We start from the raw sequence: 17,897 nt of genomic DNA on the forward strand, positions 1-17,897 counted from the left end.
CGTGTCATCCCCTAGAGAGCTACAGTAAATATAGACCGTCACATGACCCGCTGTTATGTCATCGCTGGCACTGAGTTGAAGACAGGCTCGAGGCTGATTCAGCAGATATAAACCATGTTTGGGTCTTAAGCACCTACACAGTGTTGCAGCATTGGTGTTCAGGTGCATCTATCTAATGACCAAATGAACATAAAAAGAGGTGAACACAGCTGAATTAATGGAGATGTTTTGCAGGCAAAGAAAGAAGCATTTAGTATTTCGGTATTTATACATATTCTCACTTATTTGTACCTATTCTGCACTCTTCATTATCTCATCTGCAACAATGCACAAATATAGGGCTGGACGAGATGGACAAAAGACCATATTGCATTTAAGCTGCTGCAATACATTAAACACATCTCACTCTTACAAAGTTAATTACGTTGACCTGGGGCAAAAATATATCATGACATTTCAAGAAAAATACATGACAAGCATCACAATATTTAGTTTTTCTGAGATTCAATTACTTGTACTGCCACATAATAATAATAATACTAATAATAATAATAATAATAATAATGATAATAACCCTACAAGTTTAATATTTTTATTCAATGTTTCACAAACTGCACTGCATTAAATCCAATGTAACAGGGCTGATCATTCACTTTTATCATGCTTTAAGTACTACTGATTTCCATGATACGCTCAGAAAAGCTCACTGTGACACGATTTATCACAGTATCGATAAAATATTGTCATATTGCCCACTCCTATGTTGACCAAGATTATTTAGCACTGTTGGATCACCACATTCATCAAAATGCCCAAAGAAACATAACAGTAACATCCAGTGATGTTCAAGATACTCACAGCACATTTGATGATTTATGTAAGTGTTCATTTGCATATTTCAACCTTCTGCAAGAGTCAATGCTGCAATAACATTTGATGAAGATATACTGTGCAGCTGTGATACATGTGTAAAACATTCACTTGCACTGTTTAAAAAAAAATCTCATGGATGGCTACGTCAATGTAATGTATACTGTATGTAAATACTGCATATTGCAATACAGTTTCATTCAAGCTCAGATTTATGAACTCAGTGTTTTTAACGGTCTTGTAACTCATAACTTGCGTGGAATTTATAAGTCCTCCTAATATATGTACATGATGTGCACAGTTCTTTTGCTGCTTCTGTAATGCTATGATCTCTTTCAGGATTAATAATGTTGAACTTTTCTGTCTGTCGGAGGAATCCGCAAATATTCCATATGGGAATTGTGGGCAGAGGCCGAGTCCTGATATTTTCGTGTACATTTCTGCTGATGCCAAAGTATTAACACTCAACATCTCTGTCAGAACAAAACCTCTTATCTCTGGCATTGTAACTTTTCATTATAACATATACTGGAAGTCAATAAAAAATATTTTTTCACAAGCAATTTTGGAGCATTTCTTTGGTCCATTTATTGTAAAATTTTAACACAATGTAAAAGGCAGCTGTTGTCCAATAATAGGACTGGCTATTTTTCACGCAAGAAAGTGATACACTGAAATGACTTGATTAATCATTCACATGAATAAATATAAATAAACACAATTATCATGGAAAGTAAGTAAACTGAGGGACAAAACTGAGCTTTTCTTCAGGTTGAAACAATAAAATCAGTTAAATGCATCACTTTCTTCAATGAAGAACATTATTCCTTATTTTTTTCCTTTTAATTAATTTTCAGATCTTTATGTGTTTGTGGAATTTGAATTTTTAACAAAACTAAATGCCATTGTTACTATATACACAGAATATCAATGAAGTCCATAGAGATAGATGTGATGGTACACCTACTGTAAGGTGTGATCAGAACAGGTGGAAGCACTTTTTATTCACAAATACATTGGAAGAAGAAAGCAGAGTTAAGAGAGGGAGACCTACAGGGCAGTTGCGGAGGTCTCCGATGGTGTTTGCTGCCTGCAGCAGTTCCCCAAACATATCAGACCTCAGCCTGTCTGTTCTCTCCAGCACGCGCTCCACTTGTTGGCTACAAACAGAGCATAAAATAATGCCAAAAAAATGTCAAAAAATGCCATTCACATCATGTGCTGATGTTCAAGTAATGTTTAAAGGGAAGAATTGTCCCTCGATCAGCCAAGACATACAGTACAGTGTGAAATTTATAGAAAAAAAACTTTATCTATCTATATATAAACATGTTTAAATGTGTAGTAGATGTTTATTAGCTCAGAAAAACACTGTTACAATACATACAAATAACTTTCATATAATAAATGTACGTCAGTGTGTTCATTTTCAAACTTGTTAGCTACATTAGCCTCAAAGCCCCAGAGCAAAACTAAAGAAGGTTGATAGAACTTATATGTCTTGGCCGATAGACTGCATTTGACATAAGTGGAAAATGTGTGATTTCTTTTTGCCAAACCATTCCTTTTAAAATGCTTTTTCAGCATTAATCTGTACTGAGCTACAATACATGTCCAAAACATGAGGAATGTTTGTTTGGATTTGGCATTCTTATACTGAAGTTTCTGTGGTAAATGTCATGTTTTATAGGCATTCCAAAGAGGTGGAGATGGTGGATGGTCTGGTGGATGATGGCTCACCAGAGGGCCGTGGTGGAGACGTAGTGCACAAGCTCTGTAAAGGGGAGAGGGTCCGACGACGCTCCGCAACTCCGGCACACAAACTGCGGAACAGACACTGCGATCAGTACTGAGCAGCTGATAACACTGCATTTATATACTCTATGCTACACATACTTTATTGTGAACGACAAGCTGTTCAATGGCCTGCTAAAAACTATATCACCCTTATAAGAAAAAGATGTTACATGGAAAATCTAAATTTGCACACTTAGTATTAAAAAAGAGTTTGATGCAGAATGCAAACATTGTTTACAATTCAGAGCATACCATTCACTTCCCAGTCCATGCAGTCCATATAAAGAAACTAAGCTGCAAAAACAGCCTGTTGTGAATTCATTGTTTTTGTGATGTCACGACATCTGTCTATTCATCCCATTACAGTTTAGCTCTGCACAATCACAGTGATGTTATAAGGAGTGTTTCACTGCAGACTGCTTTTTAAATGAGGCACAATACAGGGCAACAAATCCAAACAGAGCTCATTTACACACACATATATCTTAAAGGCACAATAACAAAAGAAGAAAGAAAGACTTTTCCATTTAAAATGCAGTGCATTTACTTTTAGCTATATAAGTGGGCAAAAACACTTCATCAGAATGTATTTATTAGTTTCAGTAATTTAATAACATTACCTTCATTATGTGAATGCAGAGTAAAACTGAACAAGAAAATCATGTGATTTCCATCTTCTGTAGTTTCTAATTTTCATCACCGAGATCCAGTGAGTGCAGTGGCTTCATGTTCTAACCAAATGAGTGTATATATTATCTATTTAAACTATACCAGAGGTCGGCAACACGTGGTTCTTGCCTAACTAGTAGCTAATGAAATGGCAAAAATAAAGATTTACATCGACTATTTGGAGACAAACTGACTTATTTGCATTTATAAGCTCTAAACTAGTTTCCTGATATGTTTAATCTTCTCACACCGAAGAGTAAAAACATTCTAATTGGTTAGAGGCCTTATTTGCATACTGCAGCCTTCTGCAGCATCAGTATTGTAAATGCCAGTATCACGACAATAAAACACAAACAATATATTGTGCAGCACTATGACAGAGCATGTTATTGAGAGGTGGACAAAACTGGCCTAAAAGGACATGCTAAAACATAGTACCTGTTCATAGAGAGTCATGGCAAACTTCTGATGTGTGATGCAGGACTTTGAGGTGCATATTTCAGCTGCCGAGTCGGACACCAAGTGCAGGTGGATCCTCTCCAGGATGTTCTCCTGTCATCCAGAAAAAGAGGCCCAGACAACCAAGCTGAAGGATCCTTCATCTATTCTAAGTATAATTACAATGGATTTATTGTAGCTATTCTTAGCAGTACGATTACTTCTTATATCATTGTTGATATTATTAGCACTCCCATCTTGTCATTATATAACGGGGTCAGGAAGAAAAAATATACCACTTAAAACAAAAATCTATTTAGGGCAGAGAGGTAGAGAGAGTTTGTGGTTAAAGTTGACTACTCACATCAATAAAAATAAAGGCTATATTTATTTAATATCTTCATAAATCTAATAAGACACAGTCCAAGCATATTATATATGATTCACATTATAAAATTGTGCATCAAAGTGAATGCATGAGGCTTCGGAAGCTGGTTGTCTGAGTTTCAGCTCTCTTTGGCTCATAAATGTGAATTTACAGCAACTGTTTCCATCAGAAAATGTCAACAATATAAGCAAGTAAACTGAAAAAAGTGATGCACTGAATTTACTAGACTGAACATAATTACACATGAATAGAATATATTACAGCAAAACATTTTGGACCCGAATTTTCAATTATGCGGACATTCATTCAATGGATAAGTATTCAGCTTTTAATTTTGCAATTTGGATAATTTTGGGGGGGGGGGCTAAATATAGGCTATCAATAAAGGCAAACTGCAACATGCTTTAACCCACCACTCCACCCATATTCATGCTCTTCAACATAAAAGTAATTGGACGAATGAACTCAAAACAGCCCAATCTAAAGATTTCTTCTCTTTTAAAAATGGAACGACTTTCAGCGTGGCATGGCGACACCGCAATACATTGCACTGTTAAAATGTGGAAATGTATACCGTCTCAGCTTGGGCGCCTGACATCCCTCACAGCAGTCAACATAACGCTTTCCCAGGGTGGCTGCAAATAGCGCCCTCAACATCGGCCACGATGTATGCCCTTTGTACCTCGAGTTAGACCACGTCCATTAAGCACTAGTTAACCCGTGCATGCAGTGTGCTGTTACTCCTTAGTCTGCCACTAAAAGAGGCTAGCGGGCCTGGTAGACGTGGTGAAGCCGTGCTGTGAGCAAAGCAGCTAGCCTGGAGATTCAGATTACAGCGGATGAAGCCGCAGATGTGCTTTCAACACGGGCATTGGACGCAGATTTTCTAAACGATTTTCTCTGGCTTTTCTCAGGTACCTGGTGTCAGATCTCCAATTAAAAAAATAAAAAGAAACTGGAAATTAAAAGTTCATAATAATGTGAAAGCAGCATAGCATTTCTATTCAGTCTGCCATAAGGTGACATACGAAGCATTCGGCAGCGTCGTCCATGAGGCCCAGCTGGAAACGCTGTTCATCCTTAAAGGTCTCGGCCAGCGCGTGCCGCAGGGTGTCCGACGGCAATGCCCGCTCCCGACTCTGCTGGAACTGACTGAAGATACTCTGCAGTGACACAGGGGAAGAGAAGAAGAGCATGTTTTATTGATACAGAGCAATAGAGAAACAGCTATTGCTCAAAATTAAATGATACCATTATTTTGAAACAATTGTGATAGAATTCAAATTTAGAGAGTTTTCTCTCTTACCGCCAATTTTACCCCGAGTCATGTTTGATGTCTGAAGTCTGCTTCTTTAGTTTTGCACTGGAACTAAGAGGCTAATGTAGGTAACAAGTAATGGAAGCTGAACTACACTCCACCAATTACCACTGTGCAAACCAGGGATGTGTATTCTAACTGAATTTTAATACTTGAGTATCCATAAGAGTTAATGGACAGATACTGACTTAACCACAGAGAGCGAAACAAAAAAAGTCTTACTTTAGGTGAAGGTGCTAGCAGACAAAAACTAGCAGTTCACAAACTAATACATTCGATATGTTATATTACAAAGGAATAGGGGTGCAGGAAAAAAAAATCGATTCTTAGATTTTTAGATTCTTAGATGCATCGCGATGCGGACGTGAACGATTCTGAATTGATTCACAAATGTCAAAAAACGATTTCCGATTTTATAACGTAATGTTGACGGAACGTAAAAGGCGGAACTTGGAAGTGGGTAAGTGCAGCACCCGGACAGTCTGTGGCGGCACATAACAAAAACACTACTGGATGAGCGTGAAATTCGACCGGCTCCCTCTGCGTTAAAAGCCAGGTTAGGTCAGGAGTCACAACCCAAATGATAAGAAGAGCCATTTTGTCCTTTCAACAAAAATCAAACCAGCTTGGGAGCCACAACATTTAATGTCCAGTATGTATTAATGTCCTAGTATAAGCTAAACAATATAAAGAGAGCACAGATTTACTTTACTCTGCTTTAAGCTTTAACTATAGCTGCTTTCCTCCCCTTTCCCTCAGGAAACTTTTACTCAAAAGCTCAATAGTTTCTTCTAAAATGTCTCTCATCGCTCGACTGTTTTCCGAGGCTGAAGTCGCTTCTTATTCTCCAGCTTCTTGTTCGAATTTTCCCGTTCCACCTTAAATTCTGACTGAGGTGCCGAATGTAACCTAAATGTGGCACCATTTAAGGTGGAACGGGAGAATTTGAAAGAGAAGCGACTTCAGCTTCGCAACTTTTTAGTGTTTGACTGTCTGTTGCTGCAGATTTAACTGACCAGGAAGCCAACTGCGCTGCTTATAAACGCGAATAACGCATCGTTGCTATGTGACCTGCAGTCTGCACGTTGCGAAACAGGGCTTTCGCGCGGTGTTGCACACGCCCCGTCTCGAAGATATTTTACTGACACAGCACTCCCGTCTCTACAACCAGACCAAAACCGAAGTTATAAAATCACTAAAGAAAACGGGTAGGACAGTTGTAACATGCTGCGTGGAAACCCATCACCACTGGATCTTATTTCACCGTAACTGCATTTTATCGCAGATGAGTTGCAGCAGCGTCTCGTGCTCCAAACAAGAGCAGTGATTGAGAGCCTTCTAATTCACTAACCACATCACTTCCATTTGATTTATTAATAAAAGACACTGGAAGTAAATTCATTATGGATCATTACAAATACTTTGTTTTAAAAGTACCAAGTCCTCAGACAGTGAGAAAATAGAATGTGGTATAGAAAAAAAAAAGATGCATCGAGAATCGTTTTATAATCGCATCGCAGCCCACATGATGAAAGTAATTTCCATTATTTGTTAGCTACGTTAGCACTATAGCTCCAGTGCAAAATTATAGAAGAAAACTTCACACACCAAACATGTCTTGGTTGATCAGTTACATCTGGGGTAAGGGGAAATTGAATAGACTAATTTTCTTTTGCTATCAAATCATAAAATATCACGACAGAGTGACCTAAATTAGCAAAAACACCACACACAATCTCAATCATGTCTACAGCATTCAAAGCTATCATCAGGCCATATCAGTGACAGGTCACTTGCTGTATGTGTTTACATACTGACCTTTAAAGCACAGAAGATGCAGGCGTCGCCGAGGCAGAAGTGGGCAGACAGCTGCCTCAGACTCCTCCTGAAGATGTCCAGCTGCCACAGAACCTACGTGAACAAAACGGCTCAGTGCAACTGAGTATCACATTCACAATCCTACAGCAGGGTGTAACATCGATGTGGTTCCGGTAATAAAGTAGGCTTGTGATAATGTTGCTTTCATATTCAGAACTTTCTGTTGAGAAGATAAGAAGCATGGGAATTAAATGATTTAACTTCTAATTTTTAATTTATAGCTCTAACAGGCAAGCAATGGAGAATGTAGAAATTTGAGTCTATGTGCCAATTTCACAGACATGGATTAAGCCTAATCTTGGACTAAATTTCAGTGTCAATGGAGAATTACCAATGAAAATTTTTCCATGGTAAATGTCAGCATCCAGCTACACGTAGCAGCATTGTTTATTCTGATTATCCATTTAAACCAGTGGTCATTATTCCTGTAACCTGGAAAGTTCTTCTCCAACTGAAACCTCATTCAGCTTGTAAAGGCCCTCTGAAAAAGACTGTGGGGCCAGGGTGGAACTACCCATTGTAGGAAGGTTGGTAACTAATGATTACTTATCTGGTCTTTACCCAGCACACTTTCAGATGTAGGACTGAAAGATCTGGGCAAAATCTTTAACTGCGATTTCTTCTGCTTAGTATTCTGACTGTGATTGTAATTGCAATTATTTTCTATGATTGAGGTTCAGGCCTATTATTTTTGGCCAAGGAAACCAGCACATCCATCTTTTTAGGCCTTGAGCCTAAAGGGCTTGAACACTGAATATAGTACACCAGACTGGCAGTTAGTTGTGTTTGTGTTGCCATGTACCCAACACAGAGGTCTGTTCAGTTCACAAGCTTTATATTCTTAGTGGAGGTGTAACTGTTCACCCTTTTCATCGTTCGGTTCGGTCCTGGTTTCTGGGCCACAGTTCGCAAAGAATCATGGCTCAGCATAGAAATTTTACTAGCTTTGAACCTTGCGTAACACATTAAGCACATGTTTAATGCAAGGTGTGCAACAACAAACAGACTGAATTTTGCGATTTTGATATATAAAAATTAATCTTTCAGCTTAACTCACCTGCACGGCGCTGTTTAGGAAGCAGCTGTTCTGGCCTGGCTCATTGAGGAGGCCTTTGGTGAGGGCCAGCGAGAGCATGCTGCCTGGCTGATAAGACTTCCCCAGGCCTGGCCCACCAGGTCCCCCTGTGCCAACACTGCCGGTCCCTGGCTTCCTGAACAGCTTGACCCATGCCATGGGGCACAAGCCCGCCCCTTTCCAGAGGTCAGAAGAAGTCACTTATTAAGGAAACAACAAGTGTCTTTGTCCGTCTTGGGCAACATCTGTACCCAGCAGTCCCTGTGCCTGACAGAGATGACAATCCCACAATGCTCTGGCAGCAGTCCTAATTGGTAGAAACAGCTACAATGAAGAAAAGTTTTTGGAGGGAGCAGAATTTGACTGCACACCATTGGGATGGAGGAAGTGTCCCAAATGCAAGCGTCCTAGCCCAATACAGATTTACGCGAGCACATGATGTCTAGCCACAGGCTGTCACGTATTGCTTCTTTGCTAATCCTGCAGATTGAATGATGGACGTGCTGTGTAGTCTCTGTCTGAGGGAAAACCCTGGCATTAGCATACAATTGGAAAAGGAGAAGGGAGATGGAGAGTGGGATAAATCCATTTTTCTCCAGGGCTTTCCTGATAGGGTCAGCACAGGTCAATCAGCAACTCATCCATAGGGACGTTTCAGAGCCAAGGGCCGGAACATTGGCCACAAAGAATGACCTGCCATGATTGACAGAGAGAGGGAGGGGTGGATAAAGGAGAAGAAAATCAATGGTTGTTAAATAGAAAGCCACTTCAGACTAGAGCAGCTGTTTAGCAAAATGAACTGTGACAATAACCCAGCTATTGTTACTGTACAGAGCAACTGATGCAAACTTGCTACGTTTGTAGAAATAATAAGGCTTTATTTAAGCGTAAACCTGATCCATGTCCTTCATATTTCCTTGGTTATGCTTATGCTAAATCCCTCTGGGCACTTTGAGGCTTTCCTTATCATCGTTCAGGCCCCTGGGATCAATAGGCCGTAAAACATTTGCTGAGCGCCCTGATGTTTTTTGCCGGTTCAGCTCTACAGGAGAGGCGAGGCCAGGTCCAAACATTGCACCAGACACCCCTTTCTGAGTTCACTTTCAATGTTAAGAGGGATTAGAGATACTGCCAAGATATAATATCATGCCAGACTTTCTAACATCTGAACCGTAGAGTCTGCTAACACCCTCCTCCGCCTCACTGAAGTATGCTCCTTTAACTTCTGCTATTCGGGGTTTACAGATTTAAAAGCTTTGCACTCATTTTACCTTTTTAGAACCGGAAAAAGTACATGAAGAATATGCACACAAATCCTATAATAAGGCCAATATGGCTAAAATATAATGTCACAATACTTGAAGACATTTGAACTATACGTGATATATTTTTGATACGCGGTTTATCAAATTAGATTCAACAACAAATTGTAAACAACATTTACCATACTACATCGTCCTGACTTTAGGGCAAAACCTTAGATAGTCATGCTGTTTTGGAGCCTCTTCTTAAACTCATTTTAATTTAACAATTAATTGGTTGGAAGATTCTTTCAATATCCTCAGAAAAGCTTATAGCTATATCATTTATCACAACGATCATATCGTTATATCACCTGCTCCTAAGAGGAACTGTGATGACAGGCGCTTTATTAGAGTAACAACAAAAGTAACATGGGTTGGAAGCTAATGGCAACAAGTTACACAATCTGTTTTAAATAATGTTAAGTGTCCCTTGCTATCTTTCATTCAACTTCAGCAGAATTTGCTGTCTTAACTGTTTCTAAAGCACCAGTGGAGCACTTGGAGAACTTGTAGTTAAACAGCCATGCTTAAGGACACAGGTAGCAATGAGGAAAAGGGCAGGGACTGTAGAACCCTTAGCCCACAGTTAGTGCTGAGGGAAATTTATGATATTTTCCAAATTTCCAAAATAGTTGCTACATTATAGAAAGGAAGAAAACCCTGAATGAGTCTCTGAAAGTTTCTTTTGCATAATAGTAAGTGGCCTTTGTTAGTTTTCATTCAGCAGTAGCTAGATAAGGGTTGAAATGTTTGTAGAGCACCACTGCAGCAACTTTCCTTAAATGAATCGCTTAAGCACAGGGTTGTAATGGTCAGAGAAATGGTAGGGACCACAGAACCCAAAGGCCTTAGCCGCTTAGCTATTCTTGCTCATTTTTCACACCTTCAAAATAGCTGCTACACTGTGCAATAGAAGTAAAACCTGAATGTAAGCACCCCCGCCTCAGAAGATTTGCTGAGGCTCAGGAAATGATTTTTTCTCCTCTTCACTACATGGTATGTCGGTGTGGGAAAGATTTGTGAGTGTGAGCTAGTTACCAGGCTATTATTAGCTATAGCCTATATAGGATGTATAGGATGAAACGTTTCCACAGTAAAGGTAAGCCGTGAAGGCGTTTACTACCAAATCCAATGTAGAATGCAGTGGGCAATGCCCAACAACCTGAAACAAACTGTGGTGTGGTGTGAGGTGTGGAAATGCTTTGATTTCAAGTAAGACAATACAGAAGTAGACAGCATTTCTAAATCTTACTGGTATTTGCCACCTTACATTTGTGTAGTTATCCTATCTGTGAAAGCATCTGCCAACCAGCAACTGGTATTTCTGTATTCGAGTCTACTCGGGGTCATCAGGTCCACTTACTGTCCACACTACTCATCAAAGTAAGAACACGTAACATTATACTTAGAAGGTTTCGGCTAAAGGAAGATGTTAATCTGTGTTTGGAGATACTCTACCCTAAAGTAGATTGTAGGTTAATCCCATGTGAGTGCTACTTCTAGGCAACTGGCTAGATGATTAAGCTTTGCTCCATTCTTGGAAAGAGAAGAGTGGAGAAGCAAGTGGGTTAATAGCCCCCCATCACGGCTAATCTGTCAAGAAGTCGTTTCAATGGGTTTCACCACATGACATACATATGTGAGTCATTAAGTGAATAAATAAAAGTCCTGCCGCACTATTTTCACACAGTAACAGGACAGGAGGAGTGTGTGAAGTACTTCTGGACTTTCTTCTTTTTAAAAGCACAGTTCAGCAAAGAACCATTAATGTAGCTGGTCAGGCAAGTCATCACTCGGTAACGGCAAACAGACAAAACTTAGGCGTCAGTATGGCGAGAATACTACTGTTTTTAGCAATGTAACGTGTAAATCTGTCAATAGCAGCATGTTATACAGTCAGAAACCACATAAGCAAGTCCATTTGTGATTACTCAACAATTCTATGCAGTTTGAGGCAAGTGTGTGACGATCTAGGCATGCACGTATGATCATCTATGACGCTAATCGGTGAGTAATAAGCTTTTCTTGTTTCTACTTGTTTGCTACAGAGGCTTGAAGGTTCAGTACAAACTAATGAAGCGAACTTCACCAAACCAAACATGCCTAGGCTTTCACATCTGCCATAAGAAGACATCTCATTAATATAAAGTTGGACTTCTCTGGAATAAGTATATTTATCCTGCTGTTTAAAACGGACTACTTTATTGTTCCCAAGTACTGTTTATATTTCACTGACGACTTTACTGTGAGAAATGCTTCAGTGTTTGATTTGTTAATCTGTTGGCCGAGATTCGACAACAAACGCCATCACTTTCACTGCAGTAATCCATGACTGGGTGTCATGCGCTGTTTGTGTTGCGCAAAAGAGACTTCTTGGTAATTATGAATGGGCTCAGGATGAACACAGTGCCGGGCAGGAGGTGCACATGTTAGTAAAATACGGCTAAAACAGTTCTGCTGTTTTTCTCGAGCCATAAAAGTCAATAATTGCAGGCAGTAACAAAAGCATGGCACCAGGGCATTCCCCAGGAGGGGTGGCCAAAAATAAAACACCAAGACACTTCGACGTTTTCACGATACACATAACAATAATGACTTTTTTGAGGTTTGAGATGTTTGAAAAACACTAGTAGCACCACATTTAAACAATATTATTATTATAAACGTCCAATTATTATTTATTCAACAGCTCACATACCGCACTGCACTAAATGCAATAAAACAGGCCCAATTATGCTCCCTTTGAAATGAAACATGCAGTTGGACGCTGTTCCTGATGAGGTGAGAAAAAATATTGTGTCATGATCGATCATGATAACATTATCATATTGCCCACCCTTTTTTTCCAGCGCCCCCAGCCAACACATTTCACAATTCGGCCACTAAAAAATGCAGATGCCTTTGTGCTAAAACAGCCAGAAAAGCTGATTTCTCACACATTCACATATATCCACTATTACTAAAACACAACAATTACTTTTCACCTTCCCATGCCAATTTGGTAAGACACAAAACTAATAGAATACAATTAGATTTCGTCAGAATTTGCAAGCAGTAACATTAAAATTACCACCGCAACACCTATCATGATGACAAGTTACAACTTCTTTCTAGAACTTTTATAGAGCATTTCTTAATAGCCTGCTGCAATTGCAATAAAAAGGACTGGATAACAATGATGACTACAAAAGTATTAAGTTCAGAGTGGACTGGAAGAAAGGATTTGTATGACCTGAGCATGATATTTCAAAAAGAAGTGATGTTCTGTCAAGCAGACATTCAGGAAGACACTGAGAATTATTCTAAAGCACACAGCTTCAAAAAATTTAAAAGCATGGTCCCGATTTGACTGCTAGGAAGTAAATAAATAAGTGGACGTGGGGGGCAAAAAGCAGCATCTGGCTGTTTTTGGTACTGAAGCCTGCTTGATGAATTTAAATACAATGTATGCAATAAACATACTTCTATAATTTGGGCCAAAAAAAACTGACACCATTTGACACAGAAATTGTCACTTGTAGCTGCAAACAAGCAAACAAGCAAAGCACAGATTCTAAACTTTTAATTAACAGATAAGTAGAAGAGAAGAGGAGATTTAATTATGATCTGCATACAGTATTGTGTTGTGCATAATAACACTAAAAAAAATTGCACTAAACTAACTTTGACTGAAATGTGTACATTTCCACGCCAATAAACGACATCACATCAAAACAATTTTGTCTTTGTATACTTATTTTGCCAATAACATTGTTGATTTTATATTATATGTATTATATGTATATTTACTTTTTTTCAGTGTACATTTAAGTAGTACACCAAAACAACAGTAATAACTGACTACAGTTTAGGCGACGCTCATCCTGGGCATTTAAAACACAGGGGCTGAAAAAGTCAACCCATGGAGGGTCACAGGATTGCATAGAGCTATTAGTTCCAGCCATGCACCACAGCATCTGATTTCACTAATTAGGCATCCAGCTTTGTTAAGAAGGAAGATTTATTGGTGAAGCGAGCTGGTGTGGCGCAGAGTTGGAATGGATACAGCAGCCGTAAACACTGCGGGCTTGGGGTCAGAGCCAGTGTAAAACCTGTTGCCGCAGTGTCGCAGTATATTACTGTTAAAATCACACTCTGGAACATCGCCATGGCTACAGCACGAGAAGTGTGGGCTGCAGATCCGCAGGCTTCTACAGCAAGTGCCGCTTTTTAACCGTTATCAAGACACTAGCACACTTACTTGCTCAGTCTTAATATAAGTCTTTCTATTTGATTCCTGGAGCAAATGCCTTTCTGTCTCTTATAAAAACCCAGAGTGGGAAAATGTACCCAAAATTGCTGCCACCTCACTCTCTCTCGCTTCATTTTTTATTATTCTTCCAAGTCGATCACATTAAACTTTAACAGTAAGGCAAATGAAACTGATATTGAATGATACTGATTACATTAAAGGGTTGTATAATTTTCCTGTTTTTTTTTTCCCTTGAAATCCATTTAAGTATTTCATTATTATATGACCACTTTTACAGGCTGTTTTTGTTACTCTGCCTTTAAGCCTGATCTGTAAATCAGCTCAGTTCTGATTGGCCACCTTGTATTGGCTCACTGGCCTCATTCAGCCTAAAATGGAACTCCTGAAACTTATAACCTAAGTATGAGTGGGCGGGACTAAACTGTGTTAGGCTGAATAGGCAGGCGAATGTATAAATGTGCTCATAAAAACAATGAACTCAAAACAGGCAGCTTAATTTTCATATATGGACTATTTGAAACCTTAACCATGCTACATAATGCATCAAATTATTTTATTATTTAACAAAACTGAGGAAACTTTGAATACGCAAATACTGTATTTTTCAAATATATCATGGTGTCAGATGATATTTATGTTTGCATTAATAAATACAATAAATCCATGCTTCCTAAGTACTGATAGTCCATGCAAAAAGAACAGCTTAAAAATCAAGACAGCTCATTTTGATTGGCCTGTTTTGTTTTGTTTGTGAACATTACGTCATGTTGTTACTGTGGCAACAGGGACATTGCTATTTAATGGAACAGAAGATTAGTGTGGATATAATGCTTTGTATAAATACTGCTGTATAAATTACACACTGACCAGCCACTTCATTATGTCCACATCCTTGTTTCTACACTCTGTCATTTCATCAGCTCCAATTACCATATAGGACCACTTTGTAGTTCTACAATTACAGACTGTAGTCCATCTGTTTCTTTGCATGCTTTGTTAGCCCCCTTTCACCCTGTTCTTCAATGGTCAGGACCCCCAAAGCGCAAGTATTATTTGGGTGGTGGATCATTCCCAGCACTGCAGTGACACTGATGTGGTGGTGTTGGTGTGTTGTGCTGGTTCAAGTGGATGAGACACAGCAGTGCTGGTAGAGTTTTTAAACACCTCAGTGTCGCTGCGGGACTGAGAACCAAAAATATTCAGCCAACAGCGTCCTGTGACCACTGATGAAGGACTAGAGGATGACCAACACAAACTGTACAGCAGCAGATGAGCTATCGTCTCTGACTTTACATCTACAAGGTGGACTGACAAGGTAGGAGTGTCTATTAGAGTGGACAAAGTATGCAGAGAAACAGATGGACTACAGTCTGTAACTGTAGAACTACAAAGTGCACCTATATGGTTAGTGGGGCTGATAAAATGGACAATGAGTGTAGAAACAAGAAGGTGGTTTTAATGATGTGGCAGGTCGGTGTACATCGTCTAGTACTACACGTATTTTTCCTTAGGTTTACAAAAAGTAAATATGTACAGGTTTTTACCGGGTTAAATGTCTTTTTCCTTGAGTTTCCCCCACAAAAACTGAATGACTTCAGTGCAGCTCAGAGTTCTAGAAACTAGCTATATATTTAATTGCTCTGACAGAAATGTAGGTTAGTGTGTGTCCCTCGACTCTAAAATGGCAATAAGATAGAAAAAATCATCACAAAAAGCTCTCTGTCTTTCTTAATGTTATTTAACCCGCACTGTGAATGTTTCTATACTCACATAAGCTCTAACACTGTCGATATGTAACTCGTCTCTTAGAAGAACTTCATCCACAAGCGTTTTTGAGTCCGAGTCGTATCTGCCACATTCACTCCACACAAACTGTTTAATGTGCACATTCCTCCTCGCCTGACTAACGTGGACAAAGTCTGCAGAACGCGACGCCTCTGCCTCCTCTAAACTGCCTTAAGTGCCTCAAAAAGCCGTTCAAACGCCACTGCAGTGCAACATTATGTTACTGAACATCCACAAGCTCATTTAATAATAAAAAAGTCATAAAATATGAGGTGGCAAATATCCTCACAGCACTGTTACACCTGTACAGAGCGCATGCGTGTCGAAGGTCCACTTTCAACTCAAATACACTTGTGATGGTAAGTTCGATTCAGTTTTGCAGAACCGATTCTTTTGAACTGTCCGTTTCAATGAATCAAACGTCAGATTCAACCGATTCGTCAAGTTAAAGGAGAACTCCACCGATTTTCATTCTACAGAATGTATTGGTTGCGATGTAAACAAAGTCATTCAGAGTGGTTTGATGTGGAATGCTCCGTTTTAGAGAAACTTACCGAGTCAGAATTGTTCACAGTGGTGGTGATAGGAACCAGACGTCCACCTCTAAAAGCTCCCTCACATAAAGTTATTACATGAAATGTTTATGAATACACTGCCTGACGTCTAACACATACAGTTTTGGCTTATTGTGTATTATGTATTTTAATCAATTTATTTGATATTTATCAATTCAGTTCATAATTTACCTTGCAACACCCTGCATGTACCCCACATGTAGGGTGTTGCAAGGTAAAATAGTCCCCAAAGAAAACTTTTTTTCTCAGATTTACCATCACAAACCTTTCATATAAATCTCAGTAGACTTGTGTAGGTTCACTGGTTGTTCTGGATAGAAAATAAAATGGCTGTATTTGTTTAGTAGACATTTTTACCCCCTGGTTCCTATCACCACCACTGTAAAGAAATCTAAGTTTCTCTACAATGAACCACTTCGCATCAAACTGTTTACATCTCAACCACCGAATTATAAAGGAATTTTGAAAAATTGGTGGACTCTACCTTTAAGTTATAGCAGCACTGAATGATACAAAGACTACAAATACTGCTAGGGGAAATATGCATAGCATAACGTTACAGTTTATGCGACAAAGGGCAAAGGGAAAGCCTGCTGTGGTCTACAGCGAAAAAAAACCTAAGCGAGCTTTCTTTAATGGCGTTTTATAATTTTATAACGCTGAATTGTGAAAATACATATACATATTTTTGAATTACATGAAACGTCTTAAACCTTTAACACAGATGTGAACCCTGCGTAGATGCGTGGAAAGCTCGATTCAGTTATCCTTGTGAATCGGTTCGGTCGGCTTATTGAAAAGAGCCGGTTCAGCAGAACGATTCGTTCACGAGTCGAACATCGCTAAAATACGCTCAAAACGAGAAGTTCTCATCAGCTAACGTTAACGACTCACCTCGAGTGTCCAAAAGGCAGCACAGTATTTCCGAAGCTGCTCGTGAAATAGTGGCTTCAAAATATTACAGTCCAGAGGAGGTCGATAAACCGTTTTCCCCTTTTCTGAGTCTTGGGTCACTGCAACAAGACGAAGTCTGAATCAGAAACCAGAACACATCGATAACCGGAGCTAGCTTGTCCGCAGTCTCCCTCAGCAAAAAAATACATCCACGGTCGGCTAGCTTGCTCTAGACACGGATGTTAGCGCTTTCACGTGCGCTGCTGATCCGTTTAACGTCGTCGTCGGTGGCCCGTTTTTTACTGTGGGAAAAGCTATGAATGATTCCAAGCACTCGAAAGTCTGCATAGGATTAACGGTACCGATGGATTGGGAGTTCTAACGGTTATTTTTCTTTCCCCACCTGTATTCCAACAAGCCCCGCCCTCCCGCGCTAAGACTGGCTAGTAAGTTCATACTGGCAGGAGGGCCGCCGATACTACTAGCCAATCCTAGCGCGGTGTGCCGGATGTCACGAACCAATAAGAGCGTGGAAAGGCGGGGCTTTGTTCGAGTACGGGTGGGGGAAAAATAAATAACGCAGAGTTACCAGGGTCAAACTCCGCCCCCCTGGGTTACTCTCTTTACTGCAATCCCACAAGAATAAAACTGGAC

The 17,897-nt window shown here is 39.6% G+C and overlaps 1 protein-coding gene across 4 annotated transcripts in view; it reads right to left on the reverse strand.

The window, feature by feature from the left end:
* usp53b (ubiquitin specific peptidase 53b) overlaps positions 1 to 17,644 on the reverse strand; it is a 49,685-nt gene extending 32,041 nt beyond the window's left edge. For 3 of the 4 annotated variants that reach the window (XM_036583001.1, XM_036583000.1, XM_036582997.1), the window contains exons 1-7: positions 15,760 to 16,097; positions 8,416 to 9,126; positions 7,299 to 7,391; positions 5,191 to 5,325; positions 3,775 to 3,888; positions 2,611 to 2,693; positions 1,925 to 2,030 (exon numbers count right to left, since the gene is read on the reverse strand). In XM_036583001.1, coding sequence (XP_036438894.1) covers positions 1,925 to 2,030; positions 2,611 to 2,693; positions 3,775 to 3,888; positions 5,191 to 5,325; positions 7,299 to 7,391; positions 8,416 to 8,592 — 708 coding nt within the window. In that variant the 5' untranslated portion in view covers positions 8,593 to 9,126; positions 15,760 to 16,097. Of the gene's footprint in view, positions 1 to 1,924; positions 2,031 to 2,610; positions 2,694 to 3,774; positions 3,889 to 5,190; positions 5,326 to 7,298; positions 7,392 to 8,415; positions 9,127 to 15,759; positions 16,098 to 17,243 lie in introns of those variants that run through there. The other variant, XM_036582998.1, reaches the window with a different exon arrangement.
* Between the last annotated feature and the right edge of the window lie 253 nt (positions 17,645 to 17,897).

This window comes from Colossoma macropomum, unplaced genomic scaffold (genome assembly GCF_904425465.1).
Source record: "Colossoma macropomum unplaced genomic scaffold, Colossoma_macropomum, whole genome shotgun sequence".
NCBI classification, from domain to species: Eukaryota; Metazoa; Chordata; class Actinopteri; order Characiformes; family Serrasalmidae; genus Colossoma; species Colossoma macropomum.